Source organism: Selaginella moellendorffii, unplaced genomic scaffold, assembly GCF_000143415.4.
Source record: "Selaginella moellendorffii unplaced genomic scaffold, v1.0 SELMOscaffold_44, whole genome shotgun sequence".
NCBI lineage: Eukaryota > Viridiplantae > Streptophyta > Lycopodiopsida > Selaginellales > Selaginellaceae > Selaginella > Selaginella moellendorffii.
In genome coordinates this window covers 203,865-224,076 of record NW_003314305.1, presented here as the reverse complement: position 1 = coordinate 224,076, position 20,212 = coordinate 203,865, and the positions used below count along the sequence as shown (strand labels likewise).

At 42.7% G+C, this 20,212-nt stretch overlaps 2 protein-coding genes across 2 annotated transcripts; both read left to right on the top strand.

Moving 5' to 3' along the window:
• Positions 1-11: 11 nt before the first annotated feature.
• Positions 12-890, top strand: LOC9647856 (proteasome subunit alpha type-4). Its single transcript, XM_002980319.2, has one exon. It carries the CDS (start codon positions 54-56, stop codon positions 816-818), a length of 765 nt encoding a protein of 254 aa, XP_002980365.1. The 5' UTR covers positions 12-53; the 3' UTR covers positions 819-890.
• Positions 891-10,805: 9,915 nt separating this feature from the next.
• On the top strand, positions 10,806-13,033 carry LOC9647853 (uncharacterized protein DKFZp434B061). The gene is made up of 5 exons (XM_024685454.1): positions 10,806-10,871; positions 10,937-11,084; positions 11,151-11,275; positions 11,331-11,408; positions 11,463-13,033. Exons 2-5 carry the CDS (start codon positions 10,973-10,975, stop codon positions 12,879-12,881), a joined length of 1,734 nt encoding a protein of 577 aa, XP_024541222.1. The 5' UTR covers positions 10,806-10,871; positions 10,937-10,972; the 3' UTR covers positions 12,882-13,033.
• Positions 13,034-20,212: the final 7,179 nt, after the last annotated feature.

Here is a 20,212-nt window from a genome sequence, read left to right as displayed (position 1 = left end):
TTAGGGTTCTTGAGAGGATCCGGGCTAGGGCGAAGGAGAGCGAGCAAGCAAGAATGTCGAGGCGGTATGACAGTCGCACCACGATCTTCTCGCCCGAGGGGCGGCTTTACCAGGTAGAGTACGCCATGGAGGCGATCAGCAACGCGGGCGCTGCGATTGGGGTTTTGGCTCGCGACGGCGTCGTCCTGGCGGCGGAGAAGCGCGTCACATCGAAGCTCCTCGCCGCGTCGCGATCCACAGAGAAGATGTACAAGATCGATGGGCACGTCGCGGCGGCGGTGGCAGGGATCATGGCCGACGCCAACATCCTCATCAACACCGCCCGAGTCGCCGCCCAGGGCTACACGCTCTCGTACCAGGAGCCCATGCCCGTGGAGCAGCTCGTTCGATCGCTGTGCGATACCAAGCAAGGCTACACGCAGTTTGGCGGCCTCCGCCCATTCGGGGTGTCGTTCATCTTCGCCGGCTACGACTCGAGCTATGGCTTCCAGCTCTACATGAGCGATCCCAGCGGCAACTATGGCGGATGGAAGGCGGGGGCGATCGGGGCGAACAACCAGGCCGCGCAGTCGATGCTCAAGCAAGACTACAAGGATGAGATCACGAGGGAGGAGGCGGTGGCTCTGGCGCTCAAGGTTTTGAGCAAGACGATGGATAGCACCAGCCTCTCGGCGGAGAAGCTGGAGCTGGCGGAGCTGTATGTGGTGCCCGAGAGCGGGGCGGTCAAGTACGAGGTTTGTTCGGCTGCCAATCTCAACAAGCTGCTTGTCAAGCACGGGATCACGGTCGCGTCCTCGTCTGGTGCTGATGAATCGTGATTGCTTAGTGCTTTGTGACACACATTCACCCTATATTACCACGATTGCCCAAAGCCTTTTCAAGGTGGATGATGTGTGCTTTAAGAAATGAGAGCTGGGAGTATATTCTAAGCATAATTAAATTCAGGCTCGGCGGTTTAGAAAGAGGTTTAATATAAAACCTCTTTATGAAAACAAAGGGATGTTGAGGAAAGTTTGAATTTTAATTCTAAGTGATGTGCATTTTGATAAAGTTACATAAATTTGAGTGAAAATTGGGTGGGGCAAATAAACTCTAACTTAGTCAAATGTATGTTTTTGGCATTTAGAGATTGTTAAGCAATAACCTAAATGGATTGGAAATTGCCTTTTACACATTTTGAATAGAATTTTTATGTTTGATAGCATTAGTGTCATATGTGGGATAAAAACTCTTGTTTCTTTAAATTGTCCCATCACATTTCACAATCTAAAATATTTAGTAGCACCATTTTTTAAGACGAGACATGGCCGTTGCATAGTCTTACTGATGGAGATATGAATAAATTAATTATGTATGAGGTAATAAAATGGAGTTAAAGGGTAAAGATGGTAAATTTTAAAAAATTTCAGCATTTCTAACTTGGAGAAGCTAATCAGCTCATCATTTATCACTTTCACTTTCACTTCGTTTAGAGAGAGAGAGAGAGAGAGAGAGAGAGTAACAAAATTGAACATTTTGATTGTTCTAGCAATTGAATAAGATTATACATATTAATATTTTGATTGCAGGAAGACAATCAATTCTTCTTCAAGAATAACAAAGTTGGCATATATTAACATTTCGATTTGTATGAACTTTAGTATAAACCTTGTAATATGAAAGAGCAACTTTATTCAACACTTCAAAAGAATAGACTACGTTGCCTTTCAAAGTCAAAGGGATGGTCTACACTATAGTATGTTAGCTAATAATAGTGTGATTAACATAGTCACTTCAACAAAGCTATTGAGTTTTGAAAAGTATATAAGCCATGTGATTTATGGGGCACAATCACTTTTGCAATTCTTCTTTGGATTACTTGCTCAGCTTTGAGTGGAAATCAAAACTTGCCTTTGATAAAATGGAAAATGCTACACCCATGAATTTTAACTAGACACAAGTAGTAGAGGTTTAGGTTTAAGGCACTAATAAATAGGACACTAAATTTATTAGTGTGAAGAGCATAGTGATTTGTCTTTAAATGTATATTCTAATATACTACTTAGAATACATAGCAATGAAATACTTGTTTAAATTAAGCATTGGACATAATGATGTCATCATTTCCCACTGTTGGCTGTGTCAAGAGAAAATGAGAGAAGGAAACTCTCACCAGTGGGACAACATTCTCTAAGATCTTTCAGAAATGGCTGTATTCAGGGTTTTAAGAATGCCTAAATTTCTCAAGCCTATCTAGCCAATTTTCTTACCTTGAATGTTGAAGAACCCACTACCCCCACAATGGAATCACACTCCCATAAAGCCATTGGGGAGGAAAATTGTTTAGGTCTAAAAGAACAATGTCACTTTTTGCTGAGATGGCTTAATCTTATTGGCTCCATCTCTCCTTCCCCACTAGATATGACCCAAGGATCCCATAGGATAACAATTCAGAAATGTATGCAAGTTTCCCTTGAGAAGTTCAACAAATGGCTCTTTAAGAGGATAGTTTCTGGAGTCACAAAGAATACTGTGCTTGAGAATGTGTAGAATATTTATAGAAACCAAAAGACGAGGTGAGAAGGATAGTGCTTATGCTAAACATGATTTCAAAACCTTGTTAAAAAAACTAAAAAAGTACAAAGCTAAACAAAACTCTTGCATTACTCATAATCCCTCCACCTCCTAGCCACCCACTATGCTCTAAGGAATGCAAAACTCCTCCTAAGGCACTCTTCCACTCAATTGCCAAGACACCAAGTGGTTTTCCGATTGACCATCTTCTTCGAAGCCACATCATGGTGAACTTCACCTATCTTGGAGTGTGACCCTCTAACTTAAGCCGTTGGAGTGTGCATTCTACTTGTGAAAATGCACTAGACCACTTCCATATGACCAATAAAGCATAGCAGTGGATTTGTACTCAGAAATAAACACTTCCCTATCTTTGACGCTGGCCCAGGGACAGAGAGCTACACTAGCGATGTGGAGGAAGCCGATCTTTCCAGGGCTCACCAGCGACAGAAGGATTATTGTGTTCTCCTCGCCCTGGAACTCGTCCACACTGGACACTCGTGGCAGTGCACTGGAGCTTGTATCAGCTCTCCAGGAAGTTCTAGCGGCTTGAGAAGCGCTGCAAGCTTCATCCTCCACACGGAAAGAGATGCTTCAAACCCGTCGCCTGGGGATGGAAGCAGGGAAGCGCCTGAGGGAGCAAAGTCATTGTCTTGAATCCTGCTGCTCCACGCCTTTGCAGCAACAAGATAGCATCACACTGGAGGATACTTCTTCAAGCATTCAAGCAGCAACTTCATGATCATCGTTGTCATCATCTTCCATAGATGTCCTTCATGGAGGAATCCTGGATAATCTGCGCGAGCTTGCCAGGGCCTCTACATCTTCCGCAACGCGGAATTACAGCCCTGGAATAGTGATCTCTGGCGCAAGATCCTCGAAATCCTCCAGGAGCAGCAGTTGCTCAGTGACGTCACTGCCAGAATCACCCCGACACCGAGACGTGAAGATTCAAGATTTCACCTCGTCGGCGGTGGTGGTTTGCGAATTCCAGCTCGAATGTGGCCACGCTGTCATCCCGGATCAACGCAGTGATCCGCCCCAAGCAATGCGAGAAAATCCAAGAAGAATCTGCCAGATCCTCGTCGCGTGCGTAGAAGAGGTCGAGTTACAAAATAGGTTTATCCTCGATTCTAACCGACCCGGAGCGTCGCCTTCTTCCTATTAGAATCGGGGAAATGGAGGATGTCTTAAATTTCCTCTTCTTTCTTCTTGTTTCCTTCGCACAAAACTAGCAAAAACTTCAATATGTAAATTGTCATCATGCGTGTCATTGATCCAGAAAGAGATCAAGGAGAGCATTGCTTGCTCATCAACCAAAGTACGTTCCTCGAATGTGAAGTTGTCTTGCTGGTTTCATCGAGGTAAGCTTTCCATATTTGTTCTAGGAGATACTCTTGTTTGTTCTCTTTATAGCCAGAGGGTCTAGGAAAGTCTGGAGGAGGTTACGTGAAACTCGAGAGGAAACTGGCGTTGAAACTGGCAGCATCGTCTATCACAGCTGGCCAGGCAACGGAGTAAGCAACTGGTGAGAATTGTAGCCACCCGCTGCTTGCTTGAGTTTGGAGAGCCGACCATCGTTAATTTGAAGGTCCATTTGGACTTCCAATTTGGAGTTGGAACTAGCAATGTACACAATAAAATAGGAGCACCGATACTTAGCATAATTTGAATTCCATTTCAAGAGTGGGATTTGAACCCACGCCCTGGCATTTAATAGGAAAACAAAATCATGCTTGAAACATCTTATACAGTTACTTGCAGAAGACCATGCATACTTTAGAAGTATATAGGGCCTCTGGCCTCTAGCAATTAATCAGCAAAATTATAAAGCTTATTACTATAGTCATGAAGGCTGTTTTAGAGTTGCTTGTGTTTGGAGCTCATAGAGATTTCAGCAGTGATAGAGCCAGCATCCAGATCTTCGATTGTGACTCTTTCAGACATGGATGACTGTGGAGGAAGGAGGTGATGGAGAAGGCAAGCACAAAAGGAACAGCAATAATACCATCAACATAAATATTAATTTTTTCTGCAAGAACAAGATCACCAACGCCACTCGAACCATATACTTTTGCAGGGTTTGGACGAACCATGGGGAGATCATGGAAAACGTTGACATTACAGATGTTTCGATCCTCCCCTCCTTGTAGATTGCATCATAGAATCCCATTGACCCGCGGCTGGCCAGAGCTCTGTTCCTCCAGCTCCCACTGCCATTGATCACACTATGTTCAAGGATTTCTGAAACGCCTTTTCTCCTTCATACAACGCCAAGAAGCCCGCTTTCCTTCACACTAATCTCGAATGACGAACTCCCACGTTTTGCCGGCTATTGTGTTTTTGTGTTCGCATTTTTGCTCTTGTGGCTTGGGCCAGCAACTTCAATCTTCACATATTTTCGGGCATGGAGGCTGTTGGATCCAGCGCAGTGGACGGAAGTAAGGCGTAATGCGTGAATGCCATCATGGCTTGATCTTGGGGAAAATGGTGGAAGACCATAAGAATTTACTCACCTCCTGGATGGGAATAGACGAGAAAAGAATGGTCGATCACAGAAAGAACTTCACTCAAATCCTGTTTTAACCATTTACCCATAGACGACAGAGGGCTTTGTAGAATCCCAAGTATGAAAAATACTTCAGAAGGATCTAAAGATACATTCCTTGATGGTAACTGATGAAGTGACTTTCTGTTTTGGTATGCAAGTATTCTTTAGGTGGCTTTATAGAAATATTTCACCAGGATTTGCTAAAGTGACTCTTGGTTTTGGAGTTTCCATGCTTTCTTCGGGTGTTTGGAAACTTTCAAACGTCTGTTACTTTTCGTTCACCCAAGCATAGTAAGGTACGTGGTTCATTCCAATTGAGCTGTCTCATGCATGCCGCGGATTTGTTGCCTCAAGATTTCTTATTGTCTGTGCATGACCACTCCGGGGGAATGAGGATGACTAGGAAACAATTCAATGCAGTGTCGATAGTTATCCGTCCCTATGGTTGACCATGTACGAAAGTACAGTTGTCTTATTCCGTACGCGACGGGCGCGAATCGGCGCGAATCTAGTGGCACTGAAAGCCATGGTAGTGTTAATGGGCGGCTGCGATGGGCTCACGTCAATGGGAATTGTCGTGGACGGCCCCGATTTGTTTGAGTGCTGGCCTGAATAAACACGACCTCGTGCTCTAGGAGCAATTGCTTCGGTCTCTTCTCAAGAAAAATCTCTTAGAAGTTGCTCTCTTGTCCTTCATTTTCGACTTGTTTTGCTAGATCATGCCTCGCGTCAATCCTTTTCGATCGGTCACGGTAGCAGCTGAAACTGCCGCCCTGCTGCAGACGCAACCCAGTCGCCGCCCCTCTCCAACCGATGTTTTGCTCTCGCCCTGCTCGTCGATGGAGCTTCTGGCTGTGCAAGTTCTTGCAATGGGATTCCGGTGTCAAGATACCACTGTCAAGGGCACGCGCTGCCGGCGTTCGACATCACGCAAAGCTAGAAGCTCTCCTTGGCCGTCACACCATCTTCTTTCAGCTCGAGCTCAAAAAGTTCTGGAAGTCCCTCCAGTTGATCCCGGCCTCCTGGCAGCTATGGATGGAGCTGAGCATGATCCACTGCTAGACCCTCCAGCAGCTCCTTCTCGTGCTCATGCAGCCGCATTTATATTGCCCCCGGTAGCTCCAGCAGTGGTGAGGGCGCCAAGAACAAAGCGACGTCGTCTAGCACCGCTCTCACCAGCGATGGCAACAGTGGAGTCTCAAAGCTCTCCCTCTTCATCACTGGCTCCTGAATCCGAGAATAAAGAAGGTGGCAGTGAGGAACCGGCAAGCTTTTGGTTTTCCACCGACGGCAATGGTGAGCGGGCTGATGATGATCATCTGGTAATCAAAGAGGAGAAGAAGCCCTTCTCCATGGCCACTTGGGCCACCCCGGGGATGTGCACTACGTCCTCTTCTTCGAGGAGGAAGAGGTCCAGCTCGAGCTCTGCGACTGAGAGAACTACCACGATCAAGCCTTCGTCTCACAGCTCGAGCTCTAAGTGTTCTAAGAAGAAGACCGCAGTTGCTCCGAAGGGATTGGAAGAGGAAGCGAGCAAAAGGAAAAGAACCCCCCCAAAGTCCGCTAGGAGATACACTGCAAAGTCGTCCAGCTACGTTGGAGTCTCGTTCTACAAGCGAGTCGAGCGGTGGGAGGCGCACATTTGGTGAGTATGTTCTTCTTCGTTTTCTCGTTTTCTCAAAGAGTAGTGAGTTCTTAAACAATCACGCTGATTTCTTTTTTCCATAACCATCAGGGCTGTCGACAAGAACAAACAGATATACATCGGGTCATCCAGCACCCCGGAAGCCGCAGCCAGGTTTGTTTCCTTTCTTTTCTAGAAAGATTTTTGATAAAATGTTTAATCACAGGATCTATGACCGAGCTTACATCAAGTTCCGGGGTGAAAACTGTCCAAACTTCCCCTACTCGGACTACGTGCACGAGATGCCCCAGGTACGATCGTAATAACGTTTAGAGCATCGAAGTTCTTCTGGAAAGACATCTGAATTGTTTAGCTTTTCTACGCAGTGGATCAATCTGCCCGGGCAGGACTTTATCAAGATGCTACGTAACATGAGTCGCGGCGATTCGTTGCTCTGGCTTACACCTGAGCATCTGGTCAGGACCAGGACAGCCTCGAAAAGGAGTTCAAAGTACAAGAACTAGGAAGGTCAAGGCGAAGAGGATTGAAACATTTCTTCCTCTTTTCGCAGTAAAGACGTCCATTTCCATTTTGCACCCATGAAAACGATTCCTGACAAAGACTTTCCATCACAGTTCCATCCGTGGCTGCATGCGATTGAAATCAGAGTCTCCTCCTCCCGGGACTGTCCAAATGATCCTTTAGATTTTTTCTCTGCGTTCTTTCGATAGCTTATTGTCTCTGGAATTCCCAACGATAAGACGGTAAGAAAAGAATGTCGTGGATGTGGTCAATAGAATATTGGTAATCAGCCTGTCAATCAAGGTAAAATACTGAAAGTTTCTTTAGTATTTGAATGAGATTGCTTTTGTGAGAAGGGAGCTGCCATCATCTAGTGCACAAGCTTCAATTTGAAAGACTCCTGGTACATCAAAGTTTAGTTTTTGTGTAGTCTACTTTTCTAACGGATGGAAGAAAACATGATTTTAAGATCATGGCAAGTTTCTGAGATCCTAGAGTTCTTCCCAGGTTGCTTTGCTCACGTCCTGGTGTGGAGCTGGCCCATGATGAACACCAAAAGAGTTCTCGAGGCTGGAAAGCCAGTGGGAGGATTTCGAATCGAGGGCGGTGTGTGGACGAACACTTGGAGAAACTTACTCAGAAACAAATAACACCATCTTTGTTTTAGTTTCCTAGATTCAGTAAGAGTAGAGTGATGACGCACCTTGTTGATAGGATTTGCTCCCTTCTCCTTCTTTTGTTCGTAGAATTTAGCAGAGCATACTGGAATGGACGAGAGACAAGGGAAGGAAATGCTGAAAGATGTAGTTTGCGCAGCACACATCGAGTAACCTTTTGCATCTGGATGCTGATATGAATTAACATCTCCAATGGTGCCAATGATAGTCTTGGTAAGCGCGTCATCGTCCAATTCAAACTGGACTGTTAAGTCGTAGTTGTCGAGGGTCCATGCTGGTCTCAGTAGGACATGTAAATACGCCTGAGAGACACAGATAGACGGTGAAGCTCATGCTTTACCCAAATCAGAATCCAAGTCTCAGTAGCACCGCGACTCACACACACTCAATCCCACGGAAATAACATACACCCTTTTGTTGAGCTCATATAATTCTGGGAAAAAGAAAAACCAAAAACAAAAACAAAGTTATGAAAGTGGAGTTATAAATTTTTCTGTTACCTTATTGTGGAGGAAAAGCTATCATAGTACAAAGAAGAAGTGTAGAAGAGATTATGTTATTGTTATTGTAATGCAGCCTAAAAAATCCTTGAGAAAAGCACATTATCTTATATACTCTTCAAAAGCTAGCTTATCTAGAGTGATCATGTTTAAAGACACTACTTATACTGAATTTTCAAGAATTATATGTTTATGATAAGAATTCTATGCTTTATTGCTTTCTTTTGCTAATTCTAACATATTGTAATGCAGAAATTTTGTTGTAAAGTGACTAGAACCTTTTCCTCTCCACGTAAATTGTCGCAAATGTGATTTTAAATATCAAAAGATATTAGTCATTTTTTAGATTCTCATTTTACTTCAATGATGGTAAAAGGTTGATATTACCAGTTCCTTTGTTAGTCTCTATCCAAATTAGTTGAAAAATTAGTCTTTAATCAGAAGAGTATAAGAATGGAATTCTTAAATATTATTAGTCAAGCATACTTAACTTAGTTAGACAAACTCCTTCATGGGCCAATTGAGAGGAGTTCAAAATTTAAAATAGAATAGTGGTTAAAAGCATGATTGACCTTAATTTGGTTTCTATTAGGTTATGTTGCTTTTTATTATATATTCATAAACCCAAGTTGGGGTAACCATCTTCTTGCATTAGACCACTAGTATATTAAAATTTTGCTAAATTTTATTTAATAATATTTTATGTAAAAAGGCTAAATATATGGAGTTTGGTGTTTATAGGGCATTTTAGTGTATACCAGATTGTTCTATAGTACAATGCCCTTGAGGTTTGACTCCAAATTTATGTATATTATATTTGGTATTAAAGGGATTGTCTCAGTAATTTATATTCAACTTTTATTATATACACAAAAACTTTACTAAAAACTTTGAATCGACATATGTAAGATTATACCATTTGATAAAAATATTTTATTTATTGATAAAGGCATGCACGCAATTGGTTGGATGGCATAATAAAATTATATTAATGATAAATTAAAGGGAGGAAATTTATATTAAAGATGCTATGAAAGAGGCTGAAACCATGTTAAAAGATTGGGCTTGAGGCTATACCACAATTCAAGATATTAAGATTAAGAATTTACCAAAAGAAGTTCACAAATTAAATAAAGAAAACAAAAAAAAAGTAATAAAGGAGTTAAGGTAATTAAACTTAATTAACTAAATCCTTTTTCAAGTTTTGAAGATAATAAAGTTTTACAATTGCTTTCAATTGCATGAATTTTAAAGTTTATACACTATAAACCACCCAAGTTAAAAAATATATGGAAATATTAACTTTTGGAAGATTGAGTCCATGATATAAAAAATTATTTTATAACAATAGATATAGATGAACAAAGGTTGCATATGCATAATTTTTTCTCATTAATCATGCTAAAACTATTAATGTTAAATATATGCTAAAAAAGGTAAATTAAAAGTTAGAATAAAATATAATCTCATATCCACAAGAAATACTTGCTATAAATATGAATGACATAAATGTTAAGAGTTATTTCTTACAAAGTTTAAATTCACTTTTGTGCAATCAAATTTTGAAGTTTAAACAAACATTGAGGATATTCTTCTTGCAAGCCCTAGGTCTACTAAGCTTGAAGCAAAATGGCGGGCAAGGAAGAGGCTGGGAAGCGAGAAACCGCTGCCAAGGAAGGATTGCCCAGGGAATCCGTGACCACTACCTTGTCGGGGATGCAAAACCAGGTAAGCAACAGGATTCTCGCCCAAATCATCGATCTAACAACACGCGCATTCTATCCTAGAGAGTTTTGTGGGGCGATCCAGAGATTGCTGGCTACCTGGAGAAGCGCGGAGGGCGGTTTACATCGTGGAAACGCCGCTACTTCGTCTTACAGGGATATTTTCTCTTCTACTTTATAAGCGAGCAACAGGTAATCCAAGTTTCGATAGAAATGACCATCGCCACTGTTTTTGTTTCATTTGTTTCGTTTAGACAGAAACTCCTCTGGGACTTATTCCAATCGAGGGCTGCACGATCAAAGAGTCCGCGGATGTTGGAGGCAAGCTGCGAAGATATGTTTTTTATCTTAACATCGGCACACAACACGTTGGATTTTCCAAGACCGAGACTTACATTCTAGCAGCCTCGTCCCGTGATAATCTGGTGCGTATGTATTTATCAAACTTGATTGCTCAAGCTCTCTTCTTCTTGTTCTTCTTTTTTGTAGGAAGAATGGACAGAGAAGCTGGTTCTCGCTGCCGAGAGTAGAGAAGAGCTACAAGGTAAAGGAACGCAAACTTTTCTAGAGCTAAACCTTGCTTTTTTGTTTCTCTCCTGTCCAGGAGATCTTCGCTGCGCTCGCGCTGTTGTTGGAGAGATCCGGGGATTGTTAGCGCTATCTCCTTCCGAGAAGCGCCTCTTTGCTTCTCTTCATGGCGAGGAAGCTCAGGCACTTCAGGTAATCCAGAAACCTCTGCATCAGCCTTTTTGTTTTTCGTTTTTCTAACTCGGGTCAGATACTAGCTGGAATAGCTGGAGCTACTACGAGCTAATGCCGAGATGGCTGATCTGAAAAAGGAGATCGAAGCTGTGTCGATTGAAGCGGACAGGCAGGAGAGCGCAGTGTTGCAGCAGTTGATTCTCTGGGATATAATGTCTTTGACTGATCCAGGTAACTAAAATCTGTTCTGGAAGAGTTTCCAGTCACCGAAGTGCTTTGTTTGTCATCATTTTCTAGGGAGAGAACCCAACGATGATTATCCAACGCTTACTAGGCTCCAGGACGAAGTTCGCTACTCGGATGAGATCTATCGTCTTCTCTTTAAGAAAGGGAGCCTCTTCCAAGGTGACGGTCTACAAGATGTAAGCAAGGATCGTTTCCTTTCCGTGCATCCACACTTATATAGTCCTCGTGTAGCTAACGAAAGAGTGCCGGATTCTCCTGGTCAGTTTTGTCCGCCAGGTGCTTGACTTGATAGAAGAGCACCATGCAAAGGTAAAATAATTTCTAGTGACCAAGGATGTATCGTGCGCTGCTGTTGTCCTACAGATACGTGCCAAAGCACCACGGTTCTCATTTAACGTGGATTCGAGCATTTACGAAGACATGTTCTACGTCAAAGCTCCTGTCCTTGATGACGAACAAGCAACACTGGAGTTGCTTGCTCGAGCCTCCAAATCCGACGACGACAGCGACGAGGAGCATGAGACAGAAGAAGAGTTTCACCGAAGATTCACAGTTGTCCAACCTCGAGCCTCAGTGGACTCGTTAGGAAGAAGATCATCCCGGAGACAGTCGGCCATAGCCATACCACCGCAAACATCACGAAAATCTTCAGGAGGAGGATCAGCGAAGCAGCAGCAGCAGCAAGGTGGTCCGAGGCCAAAGCTCTTTCCGGAGCAGCAGCGACCGTATCAGCTGACAAGAAGTCCTTCTCGAGGCTGGCAAGTTACTCCCGCGGGTGGTGGCTCTCCGTTGAGCTTGGCTCCAGTTCTAAGGAAAAGAACTCACTTCTACGAGAATCCAAACATGCTGGGATCTGTGGTCACTGGAAGAACAATCGCTGATGTGGTGGAGGAAGGCGATGCTGCTACAGCTACTGCTGCTGCTGCTGCTGGGGATCAATCGACTAGCATTGAGTCGATGCGCCAACGAGTCCAGAAAGTGGATCCGATCTTTACTTCACACTTTGGACCCGAAACGAGGCCGCCGGCTTCTCACATAAAACACGACGCCAACAGCACTCAGCTAGTTCCAACGTCGGCTCCAGAGCTTCCACCTGGTTTCAATCCTCCATACAGCCGGCCCAACGTTTTAGCTTACGTCAAAGGGACTATTCCTCGAGCCAAGTCTGTGAGGCCTTTGAGACCGTCGGAAGCAGCAGCTTTGGCAGCAGCAGCCGCAGGAACTTCGTCGGCGCCAGGCAAGCAGAGTGTTACTCCTCCTCGAAGCAGGCCAAACACTCCAGATGTCGCGGCTAGTAGTAGCAGCAGCACAGCAGTGGCAGCAACTACGGGAGCTCCGGCAGCAACACCACCAAAGATCTCCGAGCGTCGTTCGATATCCATAGCTCCTCAAGTCGTGGAAGTCAGTGAGAAGGCTCCAAAACCAGCGGACGCTAAGCCTCGGCCCACTGTGAAGTTTGGACCGGATAGCAATCTAGGAGAAGTAGCATCAGCGGCAGCTTCCCCTCCTCGGGCATCTCCACCTCGGTCTCGTCCGGTGGTGAAGTTTGCTGACGAAGGTGACAGCGTGATAACCATCACCGGTCCCGGACTTGTTGGACGAGCTTCGTTCATCGGGATTGAACCAGAAGCGCTCGAGGCTGGGCCATCTTACGGACGGATACGAGACTTCCCAGTGGTGGTTCCGTCGATCTTAAACTCGGACGTTGGTCTCGTGTTCCCCGAGAACACCGACCTTTTCAATGCTCCACAAGACAACGAAGACGAAGAGGAAGGCAGTTAGAACCGAAGTTTTGGGCATGAAATACGGATAGACGAAATCAGAACTGCTTATTCCTCTTGAGCTCCTCTAGCAGCACAGGAGTTACGTTGATTTTGTTTGACTTTCTTTGACTTTGATTGACGGTTACAATCCAAGGGTATATTATTAATTTACGTGGAAGGATGCAGTGTGCGGCTAGCTGAGGAACTAGAGCTTAGAGCAACATGGGTTTACCAATGCCATAGCGTTTGAGGTAGCTGCTTTTAAAGGTAATGTTTGATTCCTCGGAGCATTAAAAGAGGTTTTGACAATTTTGTCATGTGCTGCCGATATGCAAAACAAGATACCTGGATGTTAGGCGTGATGTCATACCACTCTTTGTACCTAGAGTACCTTAGGGAAGGGCTGATTGTGGACGCTTGTTCTTGCTGCCCGACACCCTCAGTTGGGCAGCATTTGCCAGTCCTTTGAGCAACGGTTCCAAGATCTTCGGAAGAATGACGCAGGAGGCAGGTTTATCAAGCTTATCACCGCAGCTCTCTTGGAAACCATCCACGGGGTAAGGCCAGAAGCAAGCAAGCTTACCAAGCGTTGCAAGATCTTCCTCAAAAACTTACGCGTTCACGATAAGGCTGGAGTGGTCACTCTTCCGGACGTCTTATCGTGTAGACATGACATGGGGCTGCTACACATAACACCAGCAATAGCCAACGTTCATGGGCAGATTGTTTACGAGTATAAGCAGCATGGGAACCTTTTTGAGGAAGCTCTTGGAGAATGCCTAGACCGGAGAATGCGGATTCGTCGTGCCAGTCGGGATCCAAACAAGATCACCTTTGGTGGTGTAGCCACTGGGGAGAAAATGTCATCTCTTATCATCATTCCCAACTTTGGCTGTGTTAGAGGAGCTACGCAGCGAGTCGGGATGGTGGACTTTGATACAGGTGTGTAAATGAACGCTTTGTACTTTGTTTCGCATTGACTTATAACTTGTTTGGTCTGTTTAGGCAACGCTGGATGCAGTTTTTGCTATCTATGCCTCATTGGAACTTCGGATGGTGGAAGCCACAGCCTGTACTACGGACTTTGCGTTTTCCACCACAGATGACGATCGATGGATATTTGTTTCAATAGTTACAGGTGGAGGACATGTTCATAGAGTTCCTTCAGGGGTGCGGTCTATTGTGTCAAGAGCTCGAGAAACAGTGACGAGAGGTTAGTTGAAAGTTGGTAAAATGGTAGGGGAAAGTCTTAGTCAAAGTCTCAGGATGAAAGGATGTACTGGTTCCAATTGGGATATATTCTTATTTTTGTTGTTTCATTCACTGTGATCAAACTCCTGAGTGACAAGTTCTATTAGTGTGCTTTCTAGGGCAGTACATGCCTTCCCTGGCATCCACTCCAAAGGTACTCCCACTCGCCATCTCACATATAACCATGCTGGTGGCAGCATTTTGCTGGGTGATCGATCTAAACCCTTAGTTCTTGTGGCAAGGATTCACCTTTTCTCTTAAAAATCTGTGTAAATCCGCATGCTGAAAAATTGATATGAAATTGCAAACTTTCTTTCATTAGTAGAGTCTTTTATAGTGTTAAATCTTGCTCTGAGTGAATATTCCCATAACAGCCAAAGCCCTCCACGGAATCGGTAAGCTCCTCTGTCTACTCTAGTGGAAGCTTGATATGTCGCTCCAGCTAGAAGGCATAGTTACCAAGCGTTCCAGGAGCAACTCTCCTGGGTTGATCGGTGATCGCTGCTGTGCTGAGTGAAACGCTTCATTGCGTCAAAAAAAGCTCATCGCCAACAATGTGGCCTACTCAACTGCGTTTCAAGGTCATGGAGCCAGCTCACGGCCAAGAAATAATAGAACAATGACTTATGATGTTTTTCCCTATAATGAGACTTGGTGGTTCTCCCAGTAATGAGACTTGGTGGCGTCTTAGGTAGCCTTTTTGTTTTGTTTAAAAAAAAAAAGAAAAGAGAGAGCCATGTTAAAGGAGTGGAATTGAATAGTCATTTACAGCTTTTAATGCTACAAGTTGGTCACAGAAACTTTGCAGGTGCAAAATGCAGCTTCAGCACTTGCATCCACTCTAGCCGTGTCAAAGAGGGGAAGAAATTATTGGCAAAGATCCTGGGATTATCCTTTTCTAAGGTTGGTAGTTGACAATTTGTCAAAAAAGAATGGGAGAGTTTCTCTTTGCATTCTCCCCACCACCAGTAAGTCTTTTAGCAATTCAATGAGCTCTTCATTAGTCTTTGCAACTAAGTTGATTAAGAATACCTTCAAAACCAAGAGAAAGAGTATACATCTATAAGTTCAATTACCAGATTCTGGCAACCAGCTCTGGACTCTCAAGAATCTAGAAAAAAAAACCTTCACTTACTTATGTTGTCACTACTCCTGTAAAGGGTCATAGTCTAAACTCCAATCATGAAATTAAGAAGTTCTTTGATGCAACTTGTCTGATCAGAAAACATTAGAAGAGGATTGTTATGGCCCAAGTGTTGTCGAAGTTGGGTGGCTCAGAAAGGTTGCACAAGTCACTTAGTTCCGGTACCAGCAGACAATGCTTCAAGGTACAACTGGAGAAATTTGCTAGAGATGCTCATTTTATACATATTATATGTTATGTAAATCTGTCTATTCTTTTATTCTTTTAAAGGCATTTCGTTCGTTCTCACTCATCACGTACTATTGATGATGGAAGTGAGGCATGGGAGGCCACTATGAAGAGGAAGCTCCAAGACATGTGTCATACTAACCTTCCCTAAGTTGCATGTATCTTAGTATTATCTGGCGCACTGAAACAAAGTGGCATTGACAATGAGGTAGCCAATGAACTTACATGTGACTAAAGTTGTGTAGACCGGCAAAAAATGGCGAAAGAAATCTATCCAAGAGCTTTTAACTCACGATCCAATCTTAACAGCAATCCAGGTGGCTTGAAGTACTTGTTTGTTGTGATCACAACTTTCTCAAGCAGAGAATTTGAATTATCTGAGAAGAATCTGAGTAGTCATCTGGCTTGATGGGACAACACATTTGCAGTTGAAAATAACAGGAACAAATGTGATGAATTTAACTATGTTCTATGCCTCGTAGATCTTATTAGTGAAGCCCTCTAAAGCAAGGCCAAGGCCTATTCTCTGTGTTGTATTTATCCTGAAATCCTGACATAAGAACAAAGTCAGATTCCAAAAACTTTTACTGAGTTTGACACGGCAGCATTGTTTTCTACACGCCTGGGAGTGACCCTCTCCTTCTCTAAGCCACACATCCACCAGGCTCCCACACAACTTAAGCACCGTGGAGAGGCTTATGGCAAAACCATCACAAACAAACAACTCCAGAACCACTAATACCTTGGTTGAAACTTCACAATGCCTGGCCTTCAACTCCTCTAGATACTTCTCCGAGTTGTAAATATTTAGAAAGAAAAAGATGTAAAAGATGTACAAGCGATACTCTTCTTCCATTTGTTTTAATGCTTTCTCCGTTAGCTTTACATATACTCCTCTAGAAAACTATTTTAGGTAAGCAGTTCGGTGTGTCAATGTTGTAGCAATTTATTTCATCAGTTATAATCTCCCTAGGCATTAGTGAAAACGAGATGGTGGCAGGTGCCATGGATACTGCCACCTGAAAAAGAGCAGCCTGGGGAGGATGAACTGGCAGCTTTGAGAGAAAAACAGGGCTAGCAGCTTCAAGAAATGGCAGCAGCAAAACTATCCTCAAAGCTTATTGATTTAGAAAATGAGGCGGAATACTTGAAGAACTACTTTTCTTTTCCCTTTCTAACTGCTTTACTTCCAGGAAATTGATCTTTCATATACTTCAGCGCCACCACCCGGACTGCAGGAAATAGTGCCAGAGTTTGTAATACAACGGCCTCTTACTGAGAAGGACTACCAAATAGTACTTGGTGTGGAACGATTCAGAGATATTCATCCAGCCTGTAGATCAGGCAGAAGTGGGAGAAATGGCATCCATTGCCATGAGGAGAGTGCCAAACTAACTCGTCAGCCGAGTTATGGATGGGATGATTCTACTCACAGGTGGAAACTGCGAGTTTGATGGATTTAACAAGAGGATGTTCTTGGAGAGATCGATCACTGGGCTGGTTATCAGAGTGGTGTGAGCAGCAGACCACATATACATACTTACTCTCTCTCTCTCTCTCTCTCTCTCTCTCTCTCTCTCTCTCTCTCTCTCTCTCTCTCTCTCTCTCTCTCTCTCTCTCTCTCTCTCTCTCTCTCTCTCTCTCTCTCTCTCTCTCTCTCTCTCTCTCTCTCTCTCTCTCTCTGTGTGTGTGTGTGTGTGTGTGTGTGTGTGTGTGTGTGAGCGCACGCACATGCATGCACACACACGTATTGTGCTAGGGTCCTCCCATGCAGTTTACTGCCACCATATATACATGTGTGTGTGTGTGTGTCTATATATATATGTATATATATATGTATAGACACATGTATATATAATGAAATTGAGCAGCATATATATGGAATTGCTCTTTTTATTATTATTATTGTATTATAAAATAGTGATTATTAGTGACATTTACCACGTATTGTGTCAGATATCTATTAAGGAGCCTATTATGGAAGTATGCTGCAGAAAATCGGTAGGAGGCTTTCATGTCTCTGATTATCTAAATTGCTTTTTGTGCCTTTCAATGTCTGTAAGTCCATAGCGATTTGATTGAATATAGCATAACTACCATATGTGGTTTTTGAAAAACAGAGAATAGCTGCATTACAGTTGACTATACTACAGAGCTAAAACTATTTTAGGTAAGCAGTTCAGTGTGTGTGTATATATATATCTATATATATATATGTATAGACACATGTATATATAATGAAATTGAGCAGCATATATATGGAATTGCTCTTTTTATTATTATTATTGTATTATAAAATAGTGATTATTAGTGACATTTTTAGTATTTTCTGAACACTATAGTGGTGAATGATATAGTAGAGTTTCTTTGCTTAAAAGAAGAAGTAAACCTGTATTGTCATAAAAGTGTGAAAATGTCATCATGCATGACAAAATTCCATTTTGTTTTGTTACTGCTCTAATCCCAATTTCCAAAGCATGTCATTAATATTACTGTAATAGTAATATAACTATTCAGTAGCTACATTATCAATAATTAAAAAGCTGTATTATTTGAATTTATTAAGATTATTGTGAAAGTTTTTAATTTTTTTAATATCGTCATTTAAATTTATCATGGGAGGTAAATTCTAATTTTTTATTTTTTTAAGCTATCTACCATTTGTATGACATGTGGTTGTCCTTTTTCTCTATGGAACTGCAGAAGGTAGCTTGAGTTTTTCTTTCATCTCTGAGAAGAAGCTAACAAAGCTTTTGCTTGTAGTAACCCGAGCATAGATGGTGAAAACTGGTGGCAAGGCCATGCACATGCTACTCAATTCCCAGCCAAGGCACTCTTAAAAGGATTGATTCACCAGGTTTAATATTTGTAGCATCACAAGACTCCCTGCAAGCTGACTTGGTCACTCGGAGAAACTGAGAGACAGTCTACTTCATGATTGAGTTGAAGGAACTCAAGTTGGTTGTTTGGTTGTAGTTGCTGTTTGTGGGATTGAAACACCAGAGGATCTTCTCATAGATGGCCTGGGACATGAATGCATCCTTGCCAACACTGATTTTCAGGGGTTGTTCATGTAAGTAGTACTCATTTCCTACAAGTTTGGTACTCTACGCAGGTTGGGTCATTTGTCTGACACAGCGAGGCATGAAATCTCATCGTTAACTCCTCACTATGGCCATGTCGATGTGGTGGCAGCAGCCAGAGAGCTTGCCTTCAAGCTAGACAGCCCGAGCTTCAGGTTTTGAAAGAAAAAAAACGCTTGCTCTTTGCTTTGGTTTTTTTACTTCCATACTTGGTCCCAGTGGGAGTGTGAAAGCTTTTCTCTCAGATTTACCAGACTTGATGGGCGGGAATGATGGTACATATGCATGAGTTTTTCATATATTGTTTTTCAATCTCTTTCTCTTTCTTGAGCAACTATGACAGTGCTTTCCAAAACTTACACACTTATGGCAGATACAGCATTCTTCCCTGCATTGATGCTGTTATTGCCTACATCTTTGAAGATAACAGCACATAGATGATAATATGATAACATCACTTGATATCAAATCAAAATCTGCATTTGATCATTTGTAATCTGGATCTATAATACAGCACACTTAGGGATGGACGGTTTCCTGTGAAAGTCTGCAAGAAAAAGGTAACTATAGAGTTGCAAGGAAAGAACCTTCAGGAACTTACTCTATGAGGAATCAAATAATCCAGAACACCTTCTGCTCGAGGTTCCTCGGGGATACAAAGAAAGAAACATTTAGAACATGAAAGAACACGAGAGATTCCTTACTGACCTTGCCATAAGCAAATACGTCTGCTTGGGCATATAAACTCGTCATTTGTTATGAAAATTTACTGACAATCTCATCTGAATGAACCGTCAGCCTGTGGTAACGAGAGTAATAACAATTGTCTTACTTCTCAAAATCACTGATTGCTATCTTTTGATGATTCCAATGAAGTTGCATGGAACAACTTGATGTTTGTTACTATCTGAAAGTACTGAGCTCTCCTTCACCAACGCGCAAAAATGCAGAAAAGTGAAAGTGTTGAGGCTGATATTGTCATTAAACTTGTTTTTTTATGAACACAAGAATGCCATTCATGAATATTGTGTTCTCGGTTTCAGTAATGTGTTGAAAGTTATTTCTGGCAACTTTCTCCACCAGTTCAAATGCAAAATGCATAATGCCGCTATCTCTATCTGTTGCAGCAGTAATAAAAATCTGTAATTGAAAAAGCATTGATACTTTGTCCAAAATTACTCAAAACTTTGTTATCATAACCATAATTTTCCAGCCAGATTTTACGTTGCCAACTCGGATCCTGCCTCTGTTGAGACCTGTGGCACTCAGAAGGAACCTGGCAACCTCTTCAGGATTTTCTCCACTTCTTGGCTTTTACAAGGAAATCAATACTCATGCAAGGCTTCTGGTTGAATAGTATGATTCCTTTCTGCATAGTGTAAAAAGCTTGTAATTGAATGCCCAGTTCTTCATGCATCCCATAGGGTGGAAAAGTTACAGAAGAAATTCTCAGCACTGGCGCTCTCTTACAATGAAGCAGGGATAGAGATTACCTGAAGCTCAAGGTTGTGAACACGTCTTTGACTGCATTTAAGTTGATGCTTGATCTGTTTCTGATTCTAATGGTTCAGTGGTCTCATCCCCAACTTCTGTAGCAATAGCTCCTCCCATGGATATGCTTAGAGTGTCCGGTTCATGAAGTGG

Bases quoted from the DNA above. Each gene is read 5' to 3' on its own strand.
- LOC9647856 (XM_002980319.2), top strand. From the start codon at position 54: ATGTCGAGGCGGTATGACAGTCGCACCACGATCTTCTCGCCCGAGGGG.
- LOC9647853 (XM_024685454.1), top strand. From the start codon at position 10,973: ATGGCTGATCTGAAAAAGGAGATCGAAGCTGTGTCGATTGAAGCGGAC. The intron at 11,276-11,330 runs GTAAGCAAGGAT...GTCCTCGTGTAG, and splicing joins AAGGTGACGGTCTACAAGAT to CTAACGAAAGAGTGCCGGAT. The intron at 11,409-11,462 runs GTAAAATAATTT...GTTGTCCTACAG, and splicing joins TAGAAGAGCACCATGCAAAG to ATACGTGCCAAAGCACCACG.